Here is a 17,108-nt window from a genome sequence, read left to right on the forward strand (position 1 = left end):
ATTCGGTGACGACACCTCGGCTTCCTCCAACCAGGATGGAAAGAATGTTACCTGTAAATGGGGATAGGATTATAGCTTGTGTAGTTAGTGCTAAGTAGTTATGCCATTAAGATAATGAGAGACTGTAGTGAGTATATTGTTTACTCGCTACAGTTGTTAATTTTATTGCAGCTTTTGCTCTTTTGAATCTTTTTTATATAATTGAATTTTTGTTTGGCATAATTTGACTAATTCAAGTAGGTGTTTAAACTTCAGTGCCACAAAAACTTTTGTCCTCTACAAAGAACGTCACATTTTGCTTGTTTGCGTTTCACAAGGCCAAAAATTGTCGTACAAGAAAATGGAAGTGGTTTGCGAAAGTGACATAATGTTCCGTTTTCTGTTATGGTTTTGTAATGGGGGGGAGGGGGGTGAGTGGGTATCGACTCTCTAACCTTCACCCTTACCCCTGCCCATATTCTATTTTCTTCTACTTTATACCAAGGGAACCCAGAGCTACTCTAGCCAAATCCCACGCCACGTAGTCTTAGCCGTTCGATCGGCTAAGCTTCTACAGCCCCCGGGACGACGTGGTACTAGACTCCTAGCAAACTCAAGGATCTCCTTCTGCTGCCTCCACCAGACCATTAACCAGAAGCGTCAATTAATCAGGGTCTGGACCGATTAATCGATCATTAAAACCTAGGGGCTTGATCCCCAAATTACTTGGAAAAGGAGGGAAGAATCTACGTTAAGTGTGGGAATTATAGCGAACAAAGGAATAAATAAACTCTTAAACCTTGATAGGCTTGCGGCCCAACTAAAACTTCAAACTCGTGGAGACCACGTGACAAGGACATGGACACGTTCAAAAATGGAAATAATAAAATACAAATAACAAGCTAATTATTTATTAATGCAACATCTAAATGGCTAAATAAAATATCACTCCCTATCGAGGCATGAAAATGAACTAATTTACCTATACAAAACCGTAACAACTATACCTCTTAATGCGACCAGCTAGATGTAGTACTGATCTTGTGAAGAGGTGGAGATGGTTGCCCTCCCCTTTCGCTGGCCTAGTCCTCTGGCTTCAGTGCTCACCACTGAAGCCAGAGGGGTATTCCTACACCAGGTTACTAGTTTACTAGCAGGGTTTAAGTTGAACAACTAATCTCTGTTGTACTGAACAACCCAGATGGTTGAACTCTTTTAAACTGAAGATAATTGCACAGGCATCTTAGGGAAAGGCTATTTCCAATTACAAAATGGCTATTTGAACTTTGAGAATTACTAAATATGGAAGCTTTGGTGGCCCTTGACCCAGGGTCGCCAAGATTGATCCGCGTTAGAGGCTAGTCCTCTGCTAGTGATGTCACTGATGGTGACTTACTCAGTATTCCGACAATTGAGAATACTCTTGATACATGAACAGGAACACTATTGAATACAATTTAAATGAAGACTTGAATTTCTCTAAATTACTGAATTCTGTCAAATTCATTATATGTTGCTTTAAGACAAGGCGCCGGCCATTTTGTAATCTTAACCGCTAATCCCAGGAGAGATGACCTTTTTCTACTCGAGTCAGGTCAAGTACCGTCCGACTCCAAAATTTCAAAAACCCCCATGTCTATGAGAAACCATACTGAATAATTCCCTACAACAAACCTAGTTCGTTACAGTTCCTCTGGTAGGTTAGGAGAGGACATTTTAATTTGACCGTTGTCTTGACGGTGGGAAACCTTAGAAGGACAGGCTGCACCCCAGTACAGCGGTCCATTCTTACTAACAGAAAACGAGACATCAATATTTTTGCGAGCAACTTTCATTTTTGACCTTGGGGAAATTATGCGTCAAAATGCGATATACTATTCAGGAGAACGAATTGGATATACAGTATATACCGAGAGATATATTTCTTTTTTCATGGTATATGCACTTAATGAGTTTTCTGCAGTTCCAAACTATGCTCAAGATTAAAGTATTCGTGCTGATTAGTCAGTGTGTAATAGGCTTAAGGCCTAATGCTCACGTTATAGGCACAAAGCCTAACATGTAACCAATCATATATTTTAAATATTGAAGTGCAAGAACCACGTTCGTGATGTATGTTATGATGCATTTCACAGAATCATGTTATAATGACTGTATTCAATAAAGAGAACCAAATGAAGCTAAAAGCAAGCCCCAATACACAAGACCCAGTAAATGTATTATTAAATAATTTGTTTAAATAATGCACTTACACGTGTAGATTAAAGGTTTTCCTTTCACCTTTATTCAAAAATATTGTAGTAAGTTACTACATTTCATTGTAGTAAGTTTCTCCATAACACAAAATGTAAATATTGTAAACTGTTCCAAATTTGTCGGCCATTTTCGTGAAGGGTGGCGACCACGACGAACTCTGGTGTTCTGCAGCTGGGGCGCCGAAGAGAGTGGTCTCACAGGCTCCACTGAGTGGGTCGAGGTACGTCACTGTAGTGGGTTTAGGCGAGGATTTCTAATGGATAATTTCCCTTTATCATGATAGAATACATCCTAAACCTCCATAAATTTCAAGAATCAAGACTAGAATTAGTAAAAAAAAAAAGCGCTTATTTGAAATGCAGTAAAACAACTCATAAAATTACTTATTTAATACACAATATATACCCAACTATGACAAATGTAAAAGCAAGTGATCAGTGTCTGGATGGGTGATCACAGATGTAGTCTCACCCTAGTCTAAGGAAACAGTCAATTAAAGCTTTGTTCCCAACATGTATACGCTGTTATATAATTAATTTTATTGGGGATAGGCAGCCACTGTACGTTACTTTAGGCAGCACCCCACAGCGCTACCTACTGAGCCATCAGCACCCACAATAAGAAATAATTCCAGAGACACCTATCTGCTGTCCAACCGGAACTTTAGGCCTTCCCTGGAGGTGCCACTTTGGCATGTGTGTTGGGGAAATTCCACGTCTTAGTCATATAAAATAGGCCCAGAGAAAGCCAAAAGTTCCAACTGAACAGTAGATGCGCCTCTGCTCTGGTGTCTTTTGTTCGACTTCCACCCTCAGCTTATATGTTGACACTGGCTTTCTATCTCTTCAGGACCGCAGTGATCGCTACTATCTTCGTTATCTTGCGTGGTCCTTGCAACATCCTTCCTCTCGCCTCTGTCGTGCTTTGACTTCTACCCCTCCTGTTGTTCCTGTTGCTCTTCACCACCTTCCTCTGTCTGTTTATCTCGCTTACAGGATTCTCTTTCGGTTCGTATTTCTAATGTTTCTCCTCGTATTGTTCATTCCTTGCCCCCGTGGAGAGTCCACTTCCAAAATTTTGTACATCCTTGACCCATATCACTAAAGTTTTACCGCTCCTACGGTTCTGAAACGCCTTTTCCTTGAGCACTTTTCTTCACTCCCGCTCCGTTTCCATCTTCACCGATGGGTCTAAGTCTGCAGACGGTGTTGGCTACTCTGTTGTTTTTCCTGACCACACTTATATGTGTCGCCTACCTTCGGAGACTAATATCTTCACAGCTGAACTTTATGCTATTATCTATGCTCTTCGTCTCCTGCTTTCTTGTTGTCAATCTTCTTTTGTGGGCGTCGTTTTCTCTCGTAGTGCCGTCGAGATTCAACATTGGCTGTTTCTTATTTCCAATAAATTTAAGTCAGTCGAGTTTTGCTGGGTTCCCAGCAATATTGGCATTTCTTTAAATGAGCATGCGGACGCTGCCGCTAGGGAAGCTGTCCATTCATGTCCCATCTCCCGTAAAGGTATTCCTTATTCCAACTTTTACCCGGTTATTCATTCCTCAATCCTTACCTGTTGGCAGGATTGTTGGTCTTCTGTTACTGGTAATAAATTGCGAGCTCTTAAGGGTAGTGTGTCCTCGTGGCCTTCCTCCTACTACCGTAACTGGCGATGGGAAACGGCTCTTGCGAGGTTTCATATTGGCCATACATGTTTAACTCACGGTCACTTAATGGAGCACCGCCCTGCTCCTTAGTGTCCAAAAAATTGTATTGTTCTTCTTACAGTTGTGCATATCCTTGTTGAATGTCCTGACTTCCAGGATGAGCGTGTCTTGCTTTCCGACCGTCCCTCACAGTTGCTTGTCTCTCGATAGAATTCTTGGTGAATCGGATAATTTTGATATCGTTCACCTTGTGCATTTCTGTTCTCGTATTGGCATCCTTGGTGATATTTAGCGCCCTCTGATTATTCTGCACATTTGATGGTGCTACATAGCCTTCCTGGTTTGGTGCCTTCTTTTTGATAATTACTTACTTTAGCAGTAGATACGTGACTGGAATCCTTCCTTGTTGTGGGTGCTGGTAGGAAGTAGGAAAGAGTTTTCCTACTTTTCTCAGTAGGAAAAGCTGCTGGCTTGTGTAGTCTGCGGTTCGAGGCCCTCACGGTTCAAGTGAATGAAATATTATTATCCACGATATGGTGGTTGGCAATTTATATACATATACAGTATATACAAAATACAACATTTGGGATTATTTACCGGCATTTTGTCCCTAATACCTGAAAAAATAGTTTAGTTTAACTTAAGGGACTAGAGGTTATGGAATGATTCACTGTTCATTCTACGCGTGATTGTTGCTAATTATAAAATAGATCATTGCACTTTACTTTCAAATGTAGGCACTTTATGCAAATCTCACACGACTTCGTAGCATGTCCTCAGTCATGTTTCACTAGGTCCTACAGGAACTTCACATGTCATACAGCACCTTACTCCATTCAAGTCCTCAGTCATGTTTTGATGTCCTGAACTTTGCTATTCACATGTGATCCCACACCTTTCTACCAAGCTTTCAGCTGTGTTCCTTTGTCTACGAGGCCCTGGAAGTGTCTCGCTCTTTGGTGTATATGCGCTGAGTTTATTTTAGTCCTGCATTATGTTAGTGCCTAGAGTATACCTGCTGGTTGTTCAATAAGGTATTGTGGTAGCCTTGATTTACATCCCAGTTTTGATTGACCTTAAGTCCGACACCAAAGAAAGACATAAAATACAGTACCATGTCATGTCAACAGTCCTATGGCACGAGACTTCATATGCCAGTCTCGCAGGAGCCTAGGATCTTTAGGATCCTTCAATGTTCCGTCAGTTATCTACGATGTCCTGTACTAGACTACAGGGTATTTCTGGTGTCAATCAATAAAAGTGCTTTCTGCAGGATCACATATGAATTAACCACAGTAGCATGTAATGTCTTAAAGCATGCTTATCAACCCATTCACAGACGGGAGTAGCTTTCAAGGCTCAAAAGCATCCCAAAGCACCCTGCCATTTAGGAAGATATCAACCATGGCCTAAAAGTTTCCCATTACACCCTTCAGCCTTCCTAGTCTGAGGCTAATGCATCCCTCCACACATGAACAAATCCCTCTAATACCAAATATCACATCCCCTCCACACGTTCCAAAGCAACTCCTCACGTTCTTTCCTCAATAAAATGTTATATCCTATGATCTTGCCAGTGCATCTTGTCATGTTTTGGTGTCCCACAGGAACACGTAAACAAGCTACAGGAGCGGGCGGTGATGTACCTCAACATGGACACCTGTGTCCAGGGACCCATCATCAATGTGGCCAGTAGCCCTCTTTTCTGGGACTCCATCACCATGATTACCAAGATGGTATGTCTTTCACTCTCTCACTCCCTCCATCTAAGAAACCAGTCACCTGTGTTTATTTTATGCCTAACACTTTCAACTACAAATTATTTCTGACCACAATTTCACACTTCAACTTAGCAAAGTGGCAAACTATAATTTATTCCAGTTTCACCCTTCAGCTTTACAGAGGCAATGCTTGTGTGACTCGAGTCCTGACTCTTCATGTATCAATGTACTACTGATTCCAGTTTAGCACTTGTGAGTGGCACTGGTTAAAGATATTCTGATCTCAGTATAGCCTCCTCTTCCACCTGCAGGTGCCCGGTGTTCGTGGTGGTGCTACGGTATACGAGGAGTGGGAAGCTTATCACGCAGTACGGAATAGAACCTCACCTAAGTAAGTTGGGTGAAAGTGAGAGGATACAACACTAAAAGTAAAGGATATATATGTATCCATCAGTTATGTTACATTATGTACATATATGGTTAAGTAATGCAATATTTTTATGTAAAAGGCCACTAATCACGGCATTTTGAGCAAATTTACAAATATGTTTTTATTTTAATTAAATGTACTTTGGAAATATCAGTTTTTGAAATTCAGATATTAGGTTATCCCATAACGGTACAGTTTGTTACACACCTATTGATTAAAAATAAATCGTAAGTGTGACTAACTAAAAAGTACATCAAAACTGATCCCAACGTTAATCATTTTGTTTTAATATTTTCAGCCGCAAACACTAAAATTCTTGTAATTAATAACATTTATTATAACGAGGTTTATCTTCTGTGAGAACCCCCCCCCCCCTCCCCGCTCAGCTCGTTGTCGCCGTGTGGGGGCTTAGTGGGCGGCTGCCGGAGTGTGATGCTCCTTGGGACAGTCCTCTGTCCTTTTCTAGCCTTGTGCTCCTGCTGCCGTCCTCTCCAATTCTGCTGGGCATCTTTTCCTTTTCCTTCTGTTTCGTTTTTCTCCCCCCTCTTCTCCTATCTGCTTGCCGTTTCCTGCCGACCTTTTGCTCGTTCTGGTTCTTCCCTTGGACTTCTTCTATTTTGCCGCCCGGGTGCTTGAGGAGGCATACTCTTGCACCCGTAGAACTGTAGTACCCGACGTCGAGAGTGAGGGGAACCTTTTATTGTCAATCCCCCTTTCGTCACTGAACCCGATCTCGACGGACTGTCGGTTTCTTAAGGTGGCGTTTGTGGGGCGTATACTCACGACGCACCCCTAGGAGGCCCCGGCAAAATCGGCGATAGCTTCTTGTTGGGTGTCCTGCCTCTAATTGTGGCTCTATGGTGGGTGTGGGGGCACATTCGTGAATGAATTCTTCTTTTCGTCATGATGATAACCCCTGTTTCGGCTGCTTCTGGTGTACCTTCTCGGGCTCGTGGGGTGGGCGACCAAGCCCCCGAGTCGGTCCGTATTGGAAGACCGGGCTCTGTAGCCTCCGCTGCATTGGGCCCCGACCTTGCTCCTCCTTTGGCCTCTCTGACTCCTTCCCCTGGCTCCCCTCCCTCCTCTGTGGTTGGGTCGAGCCCCAAGCCCCCAGTGGTGACTACCTCGTCTCCTGGCGCGGCTCCTTCTCTAGTTGTAACTACTGCGCCTTTTAACCCCTCTCTCTGGGGGTTCTCACCGCCGTCCTCGTCATGGCTACCCTCGCTCGATTCCTTCCAGTTCTGCTACCTATCAAGCCTTGTTTGGTCCCGCTTCGTGGGCCAAATATTTTGATCTCCTCCCTCTTGATTCTGCGCCTCCTGACGATTTCTCCCTCCAACGACATCTCGTTGATTCCGTGGATGCCTCCATTACTTTCAACCCCACTCGTCTCGGTACACGTGTCGTTGCTGCTCCTTCTCAGGATGCTGCTTCCCGCTTGGCTGCCTTATCCTGCCTTGGCGAGACCCCTGTTCGGGTCTCGAAGAACGCTCAGTTGAATGCCAGTGTTGGCACTATTTTGCTCCCGCCCCATGTTGCGACCAGTGTTCGGGACCTGCGCAACTGCCACGACGATATTCGACATATCCTTGCTGCCCAGGGCCATTCTACTCTCCAGGTGGACACGTTTACTCGTCCCCCTCGTGGTAGTCGCCGTCAACCCCTCCGGGTTGTGAAGATTACCTTTGATGGTAGGACCCTTCCACCCTCTGTCATTCTTGCTGGTGCCAGGTGCTCTGTCCAGGAGTACATTCCTTCTCCTCGGCTCTGCAACAAGTGCTGGCGGTTTGGGCATGGTGCCCTCCGCTGCTCCGGGACTGTCTCTCTCTGTCCTTTGTGTGGTGGCGAAGGTCACTCTAAGTCGGAGTGCACTTCTCCCCAGGCTCGTTGCCTCAACTGCGGTGAGGCCCATCCTACCTTCTCCCGTGCGTGTGTCCATTACAAGCTTGAGGCAGCCGTCCTCAACTTGAAGCACCGGGAGCGTTTATGTTTTCCTGAGGCGAGACGCCAGGTTCGCCGGCTCCCGCCTTATGCTAATATCTCTTATGCTCGCGTGTTGCGCTCTTCCTCTCCTCGTCCTTCCCGCCTTCCTCAGACTCTCAACCGTTTCCGGGCCTTGGACCCTGATGCGCCCACTGGCCCCTCCTCTGTTCCTTTGGGTTCTCTCCCGAAGGATCCTCCTCCTGGTCCTCTGTCTGGGGTTCCCCTTCCTTCTACCCAGTCTGTCGTGTCTCCTGTGTCTTCTTCCTCGTCCCCCTCCGATCCTCCTTCCCATCCTCTTCCTCCATCTATCGGCTCTCCCCACCGCTTGTCGGTGCGGGCGGATGTCCATCGCTCTCCTAGCGGCCGTCGTGTGTGCTCTCGTTCGGCTTCTCCTGTTGAGACACTGGAATCCGTTGCCCGGTGACACCGGTCTCTTTAAGTCAGAAGCGTAAGCCTGGCTCCTCTCCTTCCTCTTCCCCGGCGGGTAAGAAGGCTTTGCTTTCTTCCTCGGCTCCTACTTCTGGTTCTGTTGCTCCTTCCCCTCCTGTTTCAGTGATTGCGCCCCCTGTTCCTGCTATGGAGGTTTCTTTGGCCCCTGCTTCCCTTTCGGTTGCTGCTCTTGCTGGGGTGCGCTCCCCTCTTTCTACTCCCCCTCTTCCTGCTGCTGTCCTTGACTGCTCCTCTCCGTTGTCTCCTCCTCTTCCTCCTCCTCCTCCTCCTCCTCCTCCGGACCCCGCCCGCCCACCTCTGATCTGTTCTCCCGTTTCCTTCCTTCCGGCTTTGCTCAGTTTACCCATGCCCCCTAACCCTGACTTTGCTGACCCTGATATTCTTTAACGTGCTCTGTTACTCTTTCGCCTTTGTTTCTTCCTTGTTCTCTGTTTTTGTCCTTTCTCTTCTCGTCGTTGTCCATTCTTCAATGGAACGTTCGAGGTTATTACGCCAATTTCCTCGAACTCCAACTTCTGATTTCGCGGTTTTCGCCCCTTTGTGTCTGTCTCCAGGAGCCAATGCTTGGTGCTCGTCCTGGTCGGTTTCGTGGCTATTCCTTTCTCTCCCCCCCCCCCAGCCATTGCTGGGGCTTCTAATTCTTCTGCTCTCTTGATTCGTGCTGATGTTCCCTTTGTTCCTTTACTTTTTCCTTCGCCTCTCCATTGTTCTGCTGCTCGTATCTTTGTGGGGAAATGGTACACAGTTTGTTCCATTTATCTCCCCCCGAGTGTCCCGCTCTCTCTTCCTGATTTGAAACACCTCCTAGACTCCTTGCCGGAGCCTGTGCTCCTGCTGGGTGACTTCAATTGTCGCCATTCTCTTTGGGGTGACGTTCTGACGAATACCCGGGGTCGCCTCCTTGAGCCGTTTCTCCTCTCTTCTTCCCTGTCTCTTCTGAATTCTGGTGAGCCCACTCATTTGGACTCTCGAACTCGCACCCTTTCTTGTCTTGATCTTTCTCTCTGCTCTTCTTCTCTTTACTTAGATTTCACGTGGCAGGTTCTTGATGACCTCCATGGCAGTGATCATTTTCCCATCCTTGTTTCCTTTTTCTCTTTTCGCCCTTCCCTCTCTTTCCCTAGGTGGCAGTTTGCTAAGGCGGACTGGACCCTATTTACCCTCAGTGCTGCTCTCTCTGACCTCTCCCTTCTGCCTCTCTCTCGCGCTCTCCTCCTTTTTCATGACACTGTCTTCGACGCTGCCCTCCGCTCTATTCCTCGCTCTTCCTCTCGGGGTCCGCGGAAGTGCGTTCCCTGGTGGAATGCGGACTGTGCTCGGGCTGTCCGCTGTAAGCGTGCAGCCTGGAAGAGGCACCGCCGTAGGCAGACGACCGACTCTTTTCTTTTCTTTCGGAAAGCGAGTGCGGTGGCCCGTAGGGCCATCCGTACGGCTAAACGTGAATGTTGGGCATCGTATGTCTCAACAATTACGTCAGAAACCCCTCTGGCCCAGATCTGGAAGCGTATCCGCAAGATAGCGGGTAAGTTCGTTCCCGATGTTTCACCGGTCCTTCACCTCCATGATACTCTTGTGGCAGACCCGTTGCAGGTCGCTTCCGAACTGGGTTCCCACTTTTCTTCTGTTAGCTCTGGTCTTCATCTTCCCCAATCTTTCCTTCTTCGTAAACCTGTCCTCGAGTCTCGTCCTTTAGATTTCTGCACTCATCTTCAGCTTCCCTATAATGATCCCTTCTCTATCTCCGAACTTCGTTCTGCCCTGGCCTTCTGCGGTTCTACGGCGGCGGGCTCCGATGGTATTCATTATGAGATGCTTCGCCATCTCCCTCCGAGCACGTCTCATATTTACTGAGTCTGTATAATCGGATCTGGGAGTCGTCGTCAGTCCCTGAGGACTGGCTCGATGCCGTTGTCCTCGCTGTTCGCAAACCAGGGTCTCTGGGTACTTCCCCTAAGGACTTTCACCCTATTGCTCTCACAAGTTGTGTCTGCAAACTCTTTGAACGTATGGTTAACGTTCGTCTGATGTGGTTCCTGGAACACCATCACCTCCTCTCCCCTTCTCAATTTGGTTTCCGCAAGTGCCGCAGCACGACAGATGTCCTGGTGAACTTGGAGGTCTATATTCGTACTGCTTTTGCTGCGAAGACCTCCGTTGTTGCCGTCCTTTTTGACCTAGAAAAGGCTTATGACACCACTTGGCGTTATCATATCCTATCTCAACTTCATTCTTTTGGCCTTCGTGGTCATCTCCCTCTTTCTCCGCAGCTTCCTCTCTCGTCGTTCCTTTCGGGTGCGCCTTGGTACCGCTCTCTCTCCCTCTTTTCAGCAATACGAAGGTGTGCCCCAGGGTAGTGTTCTGAGCACTACACTTTTTCTGGTTGCCCTCAATGGTCTTCTTTCCTCTCTTCCTTCTGGTGTCTTCTCCGCTCTCTATGTCGATGATCTTACCCTTTGCTGTCAGGGTGATGATTCGCCTCTCCTTCAGCACCGGCTTCAACTTGCAATTGATGCCGTGTCGTCTTGGGCCACCGATCATGGCTTCAAGTTCTCTACTTCTAAGACTTGTGCCATGACTTTTACGCGGAAATGGGTTGTTCTTCGTCCCTCTTTGTCCCTTTATGGTCATCCCCTTGAATACAAAGATTCCGCGAAGCTTTTGGGGTTATTCCTTGACACTCGTTTGTATTGGTCTCCCCATATCTCTTGCCTCCGTGTTGAGTGCTCTAAGGCCCTTACCCTCCATCGGGTCTTGTCCCATACTACTTAGGGGGCAGATAGGCGCACTCTCCTTGCTTTACATTCCTCTCTCGTCCTGTCTAAGCTCGATTATGGTTGCCCTGCTTACTCGTCTGCTTCTCCTTCTACTCTTCGCCGTCTTGATGCTTTGCACCATACTGGGTTGCGCCTCAGTTCTGGTGCCTTTCGTTCGACTCCCATCCTTAGCTTGTATGTTGACACTGGCTTCCTGTCTCTCCAGGACCACCGTGATCGCTACTGTCTTCGCTATCTTGCGCGGTCCTTGCAACATCCTTCCTCTCGCCTCTGTCGTGCTTTAACTTTTACCCCTCCTGCGGTTCCTGTTCCTCTTCACCACCTCCCTCTTTCTGTCCGGTTATCTCGCCTGCAAGATTCTCTTTCCGGTCGTATTTCTGATGTTTCTCCTCGTGTTGTTCCTTCTTTGCCCCTGTGGAGAGACCCTCTTCCGCAGTTTTGTACATCCTTGACCCGTATCACTAAAGCTTTTATCCCTCCTACGGTTCTAAAACGCCTTTTCCTCGAGCACTTTTCTTCTCACTCCCGCTCCGTTTCTGTCTTCACCGATGGGTCTAAGTCAGCAGACGGTGTTGGCTACTCTGTTGTTTTTCCTGATCACACTTATGTGTCGCTTACCTCCGGAGACTAGCGTCTTTACAGCGGAACTTTATGCTATTCTCTATGCTCTTCGTCTCCTGCTTTCTCGTTGTCAGTCTTCCTTTGAAGTTGTTGTTGACTCTCGTAGTGCCCTCATGGCTCTCAGGTCCTTTAATCCGGTTCATCCGGTAGTTGTCGAGATCCAGCATTGGCTGTTTCTCGTTCACAGTAAATTTAAGTCTGTTGAGTTTTGTTGGGTTCCCAGCCATATTGGTGTGTCTTTAAATGAGCGTGCGGATGCTGCCGCCAAGGAAGCTGTCCGCTCTTGTCCCATCTCTCGTAAGGGCATTCCGTATTCCGACTTTTACCCGGTTATCCATTCCTCAGTCCTTACCCGTTGGCAGGCTTCTTGGTTGTCTGTTACTGGTAACAAGCTACGTACTCTTAAATGTTGTGTTTCCTCGTGGCAGTCCTCCTTCCACCGTAACCGGCGGTGGGAAACAGCTCTGGCGAGGTTGCGTATTGGCCATACTCGCTTAACCTATGGTCACTTGATGGAGCGCCGCCCTGCTCCTTATTGTCCTAGTTGCATTGTCCCTCTTACGGTCGTGCATGTCCTTGTTGAATGTCCTGACTTCCAGGACGAGCGTGAGTCTTGCTTTCCGACCGCCCCTCGCGGTCACCTGTCCCTCGATAGAATTCTTGGTGACTCGGATACTTTTGATATCGTTCGCCTTATACGTTTTTGTTCTCGTATTGGCATCCTTGGTGATATTTAGCGCCCTCTGATTATTTTGCGTATTTGATGGTGCTACATAGCCTTCCCGGTGCCTTCTTTTGATAATTACTTACTTACTTACTTACGGTCGTGCATGTCCTTCTTGAATGTCCTGACTTCCAGGACGAGCGTGTGTCTTGCTTTCCGACCGCCCCTCGCGGTCACCTATCCCTCGATAGAATTCTTGGTGACTCGGATACTTTTGATATCGTTCGCCTTATGCGTTTTTATTCTCGTATTGGCATCCTTGGTGATATTTAGCGCCCTCTGATTATTTTGCGTATTTGATGGTGCTACATAGCCTTCCCGGTTTGGTGCCTTCTTTTGATAATTACTTACTTCTATGAGAACCGTGAATTGATATAAGCTGAATTGACCTCGGCTGAACTTCTGTACGTTAAATATATTGAAAGATACATCTCGGTGGAAAAGTGAATATAATAATCTATATAAATAAAATTGGAAATGTTCGTTTGTTCAAAATCGCTAATCTCCGAAAGTTCTTCACCGATTGCTTTGAAATTTTGACACAACGTTGCATTCGAATAGGCGCGTCTTTTCATATACCTACTATATAGATACCACCCCTGTGACAGGTAAATACATGCATTTTTGAAAAACGGCGCCATCTGTTGCACATAATAGCAACATGCACGCTATACTAAATATGTCAAGAGTTCCATTTAAATGTTTCTGATTGCATAGATAAATTTTATCTTCATAGATTTCGATATATTTTTTATTGAATTATTTAGTGTGACATTGTGTTGGAATTGAGCTGTGTTGTTTACCATACCATTCATTTTATAAGTAAGGTGCCACACCTGTGACAGGTAAAACTATGCTCTTCTTGAAAAACAGCGCCATCTGTTGCGTGTAAGAGCAACACACATGCTATATTAAATGTTATAATTCCATTTCAGTGTTTCTGATTGAATTAATATATTAAATTTTCATAGATTTTGATTTATTTTCATTTTGATTTAATTATTTTGTGTGAATTGCGTTGGAATTGAGCTTTGTTGTTTACCATATTGTTCATTTTGTGAGTATAGTTTATTTCTTTATTTTTTCATATTTTTAATTTTTAACTGTTTTTCTTGTATATCACTGATGGGAACATTAGATCACTTGATGTTCCCAATTTTCTGAATGGAACATCAGACCATTTGGGAAGGCATCGAACGAGGGAGTGTGGATGACGAGGGGACGGAAGTGAGAGATGGTGGAGAGGATGAGGGGACAAGGGAGGGGGTAATGGTGGGGAAGGACGAGGGGACGGGGGAGTGTGTGATGATGGGGTCAAGGGGATGGGGGAATGGAGAATGGTGGGGAGGACAAAGGGACAGGGGAGTGGGGCATGGTGGGAAGGAAGAGGGGATGGTGGAGTGGGGAATGGTTGTGAGGCCGAAAAGTCGAGTGAGAGGGGAACGGTGGGGGGAGAGGAAAGGTTGCAGTGGCTCAGCAATGTACATGCGTTGCTGAGCCACAGCAACGCGTGGCTGGGTATTGCTAGTAATAATATAAATAGTGAATATAATGTAGGGCACAAACACAATTACTATAGTGTTTTAAGCAACGTAATATAATTCGAAGATGAAAAGGCGATATTAATATATGATTAACATAGATGATGGATGAGTGACATGATAGTCCACAATATGATTAAGATGGACAGGGCTGGCTATTAATTGAAGTGTATTTTTCTCACAGGATGGAAACTTTGGGGTCTGCAAGCGACCACGCCTCGTTTGCCTTCTACTGCGGCATCCCATGTTTGGATTTGGGATTTGAGATAGACGAGGTAACATTGGTAACCGTGATTGTGAAACAATAATAATTAATAATAATAATTATTATTGTTAAACAGTTCCGGTTGATTGATGATTTGTGAGATAAGTTACAATTCCACACGCCTTGTGCTGTAATTCCATACGCACTCTACCACTGCTACATCTTCCTTTCCCCAGAATAAGTACAATATAAGCACCTACCCCTCATACCACACTGGCTACGAGACCTTCTACATGATGGATAAAAACATGGACCCGGGCTTCAGGATCCACCAGGGCTGCAGCCGGGTCGCTGCCCTCACCCTCAGGTACTTCGCGGACTCTGTGCTTGTGCCCTACAGCATGGAGCACCTGCCTAAGGCCATGAAAGATGCTCTCGATGCCCTCAGGAAAGGCGGCAAGCGAGACAAACTCATCAGTATATATGATAAGTATTGTGAGTCTGGGGTAGTTTGCCATTTGAGAGAGATTAATCTGTATTGTACCCCCTATTTATTATGATGAATTCTTCTCAAATATTTTGTGCTGTTTAACGCAAGTGAGAAACTTAAATGAAATGTTGCGGGTTGTTCTTCAGGCCAGAACACTTACAAATTCCTTAAGCCTAATGCCATTTGATATTAAGAGCTTACCTACGATCCCATAGCATTCGCTGTGTAGAAAACGATATTTGAAACGCAAAAATAATGCCGTAGAACCCATCTATAAGAGTGACAGCCCGATTGAAAGTGATAATTCAATTTAAAATAATCTAGGCTACAGAGGTGGCCGCTGAAGTTTGACACAGTCCTCCCCGGGAAAAAATAGTGTTTTTCATTTTTAGATCATTGCCCATTAACTTGTGAGAGAGTATGAAGGCGGAAGTGCGTTCCCTGGTGTAATGTGGGCTGTGCTCAGGCTGTCCGCTGTAAGCGTGCAACCTGGAAGAGACACCGCCGCCGACAGACGGACGATTCTTTTCTTTTGTTTCGGAAGGCGAATGCGGTGGCCCGTAGGACCATCCGTACAGCTAAACGTGAGTGTTGGAAGTCTTATGTTTCCACCATTACGTTCGAAACTCTGGAAGATCTGGACGCTTACAGACCGCAGATCTGGAAGCGTATCCGCAAGATAGCGGGTAAATGTGTTCCCGATGTCCTTTACCTCTGTGGTACTCGTGTGGCGGACCCCTTGCAGGTCGCGACCGAACTGGATTCCCACTTTTCATCTGTTAGCTCTGGTTCTCATCTTCCTCAATCTTTCCTTCTTCGTAAGCTGTTCTTGAATCTTTCTTTAGATTTTTGCACCCATCTTAGTCTTTCCCTATAACGATCCCTTCTCTCTCTCTCTCTCTCTCTCTCTTTCTCTCTGAACTTCAGTCTGCCCTGGCCCTCTGCAGTTCTACGACAGCGGGCTCTGATGGCATTCATTATGAGATGCTTCGCCATCTCCCTCCGTGCACGTCTCGGTATTTACTGTGTCTGTATAATCGGATATGGGAGTCGTCGTCAGTCCCTGAGGACTGGCTCGATGCCGTTGTCCTCCCTGTTCGCAAACCAGGGTCTCTGGAAACATCCCCTAAGGACTTTCGCCCTATTGCCCTCACAAGTTGTGTCTGCAAACTCTTTGAACATATGGTTAACGTTCGTCTGATGTGGTTCCTGGAACACCATCACCTCCTCTCCCCTTCTCAATTTGGTTTTCGCAAGTGCCGCAGCACAACAGATGTCCTGGTGAACTTGGAGGTCTATATTCATACTTCTTTTGCCGCGAAGACCTCCGTGGTTGCCGTCCTTTTTGACCTGGAAAAGGCTTAAGACACCACATGCAGATATCATATTCTGTCCCAACTTCATTCTTTTGGCCTTCATGGTTATCTCCCTCTCTTCCTCCAAAGCTTCCTCTCTCGTCGTTCCTTTCGAGTGAGGCTTGGTACCACTATCTCTGCCCATTTTAGGCAATATGAGGGTGTACCTCAAGGTAGTGTTCTGAGCACTACTCTTTTTATAGTTGCCCTCAATGGTCTTCTTTCCTCCGGCGGGTTGGCCACAAGAGACTTTTCTTTGTGTGAAAACCCTCCAGAGGCCAAGGAATATCGTCCATACTACTGTATTGAAGATGTAATAGTGATGGATTTGTTTGTTACTGCCGGAGGCGGAAAATTTATTATGAATCCCAAACTCATCCTGTGAATAGTAGGGCAAAAAGAATTACAAACGGAACAAAAGGTCTTCAACAGACCTCAACGAAGATTATTACATTAATAATTACATCTATCCTGCACACCTTATAATGTCAGCTAGTAACATAGACGGTTCCATTTCAATAGCTATGTATTTACAATTAATCATTGTATGGTAAGGTAGGCCTTTTCGCTAATACATAACTGTTTTAGCTATGGTAGTATTACAGGGTGATAGTAAAGCTGCTGTTTATTATTGTTAGTCTTCATACTACACTATTTGTTCCTTTATATCGTATGTCATTTATCTACTGGAAGTAAAACATGGATACAGTGCAAGGATTTCAGGTATCTTTATCCTTAGTAATAAGTTTTTTTTTTACAATTTCATGTAGCGTGAGTTTAGATGTATCTCTAAATGGTTCAGTTTTATCGCAGTATTATCGAGAGTTCACAGTGTAAAATATAAGTTTACAACTGCAGATACAGTATTAAATCTAAACATTTTTACAGATCTTCTTGAGGAATCACTGATGAACTT

General features: G+C 45.7%; 1 protein-coding gene across 3 annotated transcripts in view; it reads left to right on the top strand.

The window, feature by feature from the left end:
- The window catches only part of LOC138354977 (N-acetylated-alpha-linked acidic dipeptidase 2-like), a 49,593-nt gene extending 32,491 nt beyond the window's left edge, over positions 1–17,102 (top strand). For all 3 annotated transcript variants that reach the window (XM_069309672.1, XM_069309671.1, XM_069309673.1), the window contains exons 13-17: positions 2,373–2,455; positions 5,506–5,634; positions 5,931–6,010; positions 14,327–14,417; positions 14,584–17,102. In XM_069309672.1, the coding sequence (XP_069165773.1) occupies positions 2,373–2,455; positions 5,506–5,634; positions 5,931–6,010; positions 14,327–14,417; positions 14,584–14,907 (707 nt within the window). In that variant the 3' untranslated portion in view covers positions 14,908–17,102. The remainder of the gene's footprint in view (positions 1–2,372; positions 2,456–5,505; positions 5,635–5,930; positions 6,011–14,326; positions 14,418–14,583) is intronic.
- The last annotated feature ends 6 nt before the right edge of the window (positions 17,103–17,108 follow it).

The sequence above is a fragment of the Procambarus clarkii genome, chromosome 65 (assembly GCF_040958095.1).
Source record: "Procambarus clarkii isolate CNS0578487 chromosome 65, FALCON_Pclarkii_2.0, whole genome shotgun sequence".
NCBI classification, from domain to species: Eukaryota; Metazoa; Arthropoda; class Malacostraca; order Decapoda; family Cambaridae; genus Procambarus; species Procambarus clarkii.